This window comes from Etheostoma cragini, chromosome 9 (genome assembly GCF_013103735.1).
Source record: "Etheostoma cragini isolate CJK2018 chromosome 9, CSU_Ecrag_1.0, whole genome shotgun sequence".
Lineage (NCBI taxonomy): Eukaryota > Metazoa > Chordata > Actinopteri > Perciformes > Percidae > Etheostoma > Etheostoma cragini.
The window spans coordinates 2,932,056-2,938,654 of NC_048415.1; the positions used below are offsets into that span (position 1 = coordinate 2,932,056).

The window sequence follows — 6,599 nt, forward strand, 5'->3', positions numbered from 1 at the left end:
AGCTGTTAAAACATGTCAAATATATGACACACTTGTATCGAAACGGTACTCTGTATCGGCCAATACACAAGTTCAGGAATGGAGAGCAAAAAAGGGTATTGTCCATCTTAATATTTTATTATAGTAATAATCCACATATGCGTACAAAAGAAGGCGTAACCCTGAATAGCAGAGCAATTATATTTGTGTAATGGATAGACAACTCCTTAGAGGGCCATTTAGACCCCTTAATTAACCCTTCTTTTATTGACACCCTAATATATATATTAGGGTGTCAATAAAAGAAGGGTTAATTTATATTAATAAATTATAATATTATAATAATACAATTCTGAAATAAATAATATATAATATTAATTAATAATATATATATATATATATATATCTGCGATTCACATCTGCCTGCAAATAAGATTAATTAAGTTCCATGCCTCTCACTTTGTTACAGACATGCAAATATGGCATTTTTGTTCTTCTTACCAACAAGCAGGCTGGTAAAACAATACCATAACAGTCTCTGGCCCTGCGCATACTGCAAAGATTAATCGATTAGTTGTCGCTGTTAAATTAATTGCAAACTATTTTGAGAGTTGATCAATCAGTTTGAGTCATTTTTTACTTGATAAGAGTAAGAATTATCTGATTCCAGGTTCTTAAATGTGACTATTTTTTAGTTTCTTCACTCCTCTATGACAGGAAACTGAATACATTTGAGTTGTGGACAAAACAAGAGATTTTAGGACGTCATCTTGGACTTTGGGAAACACTAATTACCATTTTTTTAACATTAGACCAAAACATAGACTAAAAAAATAGACCGCACAATTAAAGGTCCTGTAGGTAGGATCGTGAAGATCCGAGATTTAGGCAAAGAACTTGAACATCAACAACTTCTCGGTCCCTCCCCCCTTTCTGCTAAAGCCCAAGCCTCCTAAGCCCCTCCCCACAAGGCAGTATGAATGCGTGGGCCTGAGCAGGTTTTAGGCTCCTTCGATATGAACTGCGCCTCGCCTTTAAAGTGGACGAGAGCAGGCGACAGCAGCCGGGGGCGGTGACACGCTGCGGTAAAGTCGGTAAGTTTCCAGCCGATTCCAGCCGCCATCAGGCTGAACAGGAAGAGACCCAAACACTGTGGTGCGATTCCAATTTAATAAAATGTTATAAGACCCATATATCAGCTGGTACACAATCTCCAGTTGTTTTTATTATTACAGAGTAGCTGTCAAAATGCTCCACATGAGATCTCTTGCTGATTTTAATTAACAACACACTGTAGAGGATCTGTAATCTGAACAGATTCAGTCTCTCGGGCTTCTAAACATCACTATCAGCCACTCAACATGTGTTCTGTACAGAACAAGCCTTTAAATCAGACAAATAGCAGTTAATATTCCTCCTATTGAAAAACAATAAAAAGTTTCTACAGTGTATAACGTCATAACTTTGAGTCAATTCTGAACCAATCAGAATCAATGGGTGCACCTGGGTCGTGCAGTCGGTGAAAAGCACCTGCGTTGCCTGCGTCTCAAACCTGCGGCCGCTTTGATCTCATGAGGTTATCGTTGCCTACTTATGCGTGACATCAGAGCAAGTCGGGATTAAGTCGGATACAAATCTAACCGGCATGCAACGGGCGACGATCCACGGTGATCAATTCGGCGCAGATCTGTCTCATCTCGAACGAGCCTATTGCCACGAAGTTAGACACCCCCCCTTGGCCCTGATTGGAGGATCTGAACAGGGAGCGGTGGATTTTTGCAAATCGCACTACAGGCTGTAGGTGGTGCCAGAGGAGCCAGATTTTTTATTTTTTATTACCTGCTTGATGTTAGTTCTGATTGAACAAATCATTTCAACAAATATGACGGAAAGTTAGTTTAATAAGTTACCTACTGCATCTTTAATCAATTAATCAAGGAAATAATCGACAGATCAATGAAAATTGATGCAGCCCTAGTTGACGGTCAATTTGTTGTATACATTTTATAGGAGTCCAGCAGAGCAGCCTGGAACCTTAAAAAAGAGTGAATGGTTTCTTGTCCAGATTAATGAACTGGGATGAAAAAATAAAAGTGTGGTGAAGAGAACGGAAGTGATTTTTTTCTTTGTTTCCATCCCCGGTCAGACTCCCCGTGGTTCTCGGCAGCTGAAGTCGACCGGAGTCTGTCTCTGTGGATTACAGCTGTCAGCACAGCTGGAAACACAGACCCACTGGTCTCAGCACTCCCGTCCTTCAGGTTTTCTCTTCGCTGTTTTCACTCCGTCTCTTTACTCTTTCGGCACCTGGGCCTCTTTCCTCCCACATCGCCCCCCCCATACTTTTGATTCCTCTCAAGCCCTTTGTCCTCCCTAACAGAAATTTCTCCATTCTCACCTCTGCCTGCCGTCTAATCAAGATGACGATCGATTCCCACATCCTGCCACATAGAGGATGCAGGGAATGGATCTGGACTGGTGCCCGTTTTAGCACAAAGAGAAACCCACAGCATGATTAAAACACAATATTTGTAAGCTCTTCACGTGCAACACAGTGTAGTAAAACAACTGCACAAGTTGCAAGGCTGTCATCTTCATGCATATTTTAAAAAAATGTGTCCACTCTATTGATAGAAACTTCACCGAATTCAATATTTTTAAGGCTTCGACCGAATTGCCTCTAAAGTGTATGGAAAAATGCCTCGACATTGAATACCGAAATATTCCTAAGGACTAAATCTCAGCAGCGTCAATAAGTGAGCCAATAAGCATGCAGCATGCTTTTACCAAGATCTAATAATGTTTGTGATTGGCTGTCTAGCGTTGCACGTCGTAGAGACACGCAGGAAAAACTCTACGTTTTACACTCAAAAAATAGATAAAAAGATTAGCACCTCCTGGACCAGGAATGGAGTGTGGACTGGGAGATCGGAGATGTGCCGTTGGGCAAGGCATCAAACACCCAACTGCTCGGAGACTATGGCTAGGGCTGCAAAATTAATCAAATTATAATCACAATCTCAATTTTGGCTTCCAACAATCATATTTTTTTGATTGCGTTTTGCGTTTTTTTTTTGAAAAGCCAGAGTTTTTCCCTGAACCGCGCAGCTTAGCTTCAAGATGTAGACCGTCACAGAGGACAGAGTAAGCCCCGTCCCCATTCACTTGCAAACGGTTACCAGCAACACGGAGAGACACACCGGCTGCCGGTCCACACATCTTGACATTTGTCCACAGTTTTAATTGTTATTAACACAGCTGAATATTGTTAACCTGTGTTTGTACCAGTGTTTCCCCTGGTAACCCTGCTATCGCGGCCGCCACGGCAACGGAAACAGAGCCTGCTGGACCTGGGCCAGAGATGTGACCCATAGCTAGAATATGATAGTTCATAAAAATGAGCGCAGTGACGATACAGACATTTCTTACACACCACGTGGGTAACTCTGCCCCCCTTCTCCCTGTCCCTTTTAATCAGTCTGTCAGTCTTGTTGAAAACAAGTGAAGGAATTTTCCCAGAGGTTTTTTTTCAAATATATCCTAGGCCATGTATTTCAGATGATTTTCATGTAAACATGTATTGCAGCTGTATATTTTCCATCTGGAAAGGAAACCCTGTTTTTGCATTTCATTTCAATCCCAATCTGTTTTAATAGAAACAGCTTGTGGAAAGTGGCTTTGACCTTAAACTGAACATTTAGCCCACTTTGTAAAAAACTACAGGTCTATATCATGTATCGCCATTCAACCAAAAAATACAGATATGACTTTTAGTCCTGGACTAGATTTCTAGCACAATATGGATGCACAATGTGGATGGGAAAGCAGTTATAAATAGCCTATATACTACTTATAACTGCTTTATGTGACAATAAAGAAACAAGAAAACCATGAATAGAGGAGAGTGGATAGATCTAACACAAAAGAGTCACTCACTTTTTTCTTTTTCCTCAAGGCGACTTTGACGCCGTCTACAGACACCACGATGTTGACTTTTTTCTTCTTGATGTTTTTCACCTTGAACTCATACTGCAGAGAGAAGACAGACAGACAGAGATGTATTTATAATCGGAGGGAACAAGGTCGACAGTGCAACATTGTAACAGCCCCTCAAATGTTTGAAGATGGGTCAGTCATTGTTTGATGAGACATGTCTGGAGGGAGAAAAAAACATGACATAGCGAACGGACAGAAACAGACTATGACAAAAGAAATGGCCATTTACATAATACTTTGTGTTGAAGAAAGAATTTGTAACATCCATGTGAACATGTAGTTAATGCCACAATATTCTCTGTGTGAAAGGGGGACAGATGACTGGGGACAAGGTTTTCTTTCTTCATCAGAATGTGAGCAGTGAGTGAGTCAGAAGTCCAGTTTGTGTAGCTTGTAAAAACATGTAAACAAGACAGACCTTCAAGATCACCCATGGATACAATGACATCATTTGAAAAATGATTCTTCTTCTTAACCCTTGTATGTTATTCAACCCATTTCATTAAAAAAAAATTATATTCCTAAAAATCAATGGCCTTCCCTTATTTCCTTTGATAAACATGTATTCCTGGCTCAGTTCAGAAAATGATCCTGGATATGACCACTTGTGTTTTTTCCAAGATAAGAATGATCACATAGTGGATTTTTCAACATGAATTATAACCGTTCTAGTAGAGATTGATTGCATTCCCTAAACATATACAGTATGTTATCTCAATTGTTTGAAATTGAGATAAAGACAGTATTTGTTACTAGGTTATGAAATACATCTTTATTTCAAAATTGTTTTTAAAACTCCAAATAAGTCACGGGTCAATTTGACCCGAGGGATGCGAGAGGGTCCCGAAAGAGAACACAACACACGGGTTAAATCCTTTTTCCTTTCACTAATTCATTCACCAACTTTGCTGTTATGTAGTATCTTTTGTACATCCCTGTGATTAGTTCCTGTTGTGTGCAACCTCACAGAGACATATAGAAACTCACCTTTTATTAAGCCTATACAAATTAGTTGCCAGAGCATTTCAGGAGCGATACAGAAAGGCCTCTTTTTGATACCAGTATTTTTCTCAAACAATGTTTTTTCCTACTGACAATGTAATATTACAAACAATACAAACAGCCATAAGATACATTATTCTTGATTAAAATGCCGCAACAAAATTAACAATATTCCGATTAAGTTAGACAGCATCAGAACAGCCATGCTGGGTGTATAAACAAGGGCCTTGAATCATATGTCACTTATGTATATGACAAAAGATTTTATTGCACAGTTGAGAATTGGCATACTCCCTCTGGCAGATCCAAAATAATTAATTCTTTAGAAACACATTGTGGGCTGGGCATTTTATTTTGTATTATTTATACTTTTAAGATTTAGGAGTGTCAATTTTCCATGAGATGGTTTGACAAAACTTTGAAATATTCTGGTATATATTCTTTGTCTCAAAAAGCCAGAAAAAGAAGGCAAGATGGTGATCTGATTTTTATCTGGATTCCTCCATTATTGTGAATATATACAGTAATACAGGTTTTGTTTTTGATTTATACATTTTGCTGATACATTGTATTATTATTGTTATTGTCAGCTCATGTGTGCCTTCACCAGGGCTTCACCCATCAAATCACACTGCCCAGAGCATTTCTAGCTCTACCGTCATAATAGACATTTTAGACTATTACATGCCGAGCATTGTATGCTGGCTTTCTGTACTTGACAGTTATTGACAATCAGTGCTTTGACACAATTTAATCTGCATTCAAAAATGATTCCATTTTAACATCAGCTCTAGGAGAACAGAGAAAAGATAAGTTTGCTGCCCAGATATCAGCTCTAGGAGAACAGAGAAAAGATAAGTTTGCTGAATCAATACATTTTCATTAAGCAAGGCACTTTACCCTGACCAAGAGCAATGGTGAGACTGCAGAGGAGCAAGTCCACCACTAGAATTACTGTAGGTAAAGAAGCATTTAAACACTGAAATATTGAGTTTTCACAATTTCCCACCTAAGAAATACTGCACTAACCGTGAGTAGATTTGTCAAAGAAAATGACAAGCGGCCCTGCTGAATGATCATAGCATGGTCGGGGGACCTCTGTCACAGTCAATTTACACACCGGGGATCAGACTGAGGCGGTTCCATCGTCTCTACTGTAATGTGGAGCTGTGAGCACTGACAACAGCAGTGCAGCAGGCAACCCCAGTCATTATGGAAACAGTGCTTGCATATCAAATCCATAGCCGGTTTAAAAAGTGTCTTTTACTTCATTGTAGGAATCCTGTGTATATAAGAGCGGGGATGAATGCAAACAAACATCCAGATAGTTGACTCCCGACCTCCCTCCCCCACAATCCTCTGCATGCTGAGTATATTCTGGATGAGTGGGATGTAATTGAGTTGTATGGAACCACCTGTCAAGGTAGCCTGGAGAGACATAAGATCCATGTACCGTCTGTAAGTGTAATTCTGTGTATCAGCGCTTGTTGGTGTTTCCTTCTGGGTGATACATTCATTATGTTTCTGAAATGTGGTCATTAATGCTTCAATACCCTGAAATTTTATCCAGAAAAGCAACTGGAAGGGGTGCCTGGGTAGCTCGCCTGGTAGAGCGAACACCCATT

The 6,599-nt window shown here is 39.7% G+C and overlaps 1 protein-coding gene across 3 annotated transcripts in view; it reads right to left on the reverse strand.

Annotated features, from left to right (window-relative positions):
- LOC117950393 (carboxyl-terminal PDZ ligand of neuronal nitric oxide synthase protein-like) overlaps nucleotides 1-6,599 on the reverse strand; it is a 168,071-nt gene that overhangs the window by 97,424 nt on the left and 64,048 nt on the right. For 2 of the 3 annotated variants that reach the window (XM_034881421.1, XM_034881420.1), the window contains exon 3: nucleotides 3,913-4,005. In XM_034881421.1, coding sequence (XP_034737312.1) covers nucleotides 3,913-4,005 — 93 coding nt within the window. Of the gene's footprint in view, nucleotides 1-3,908; nucleotides 4,006-6,599 lie in introns of all 3 variants that reach the window. The other variant, XM_034881422.1, reaches the window with a different exon arrangement.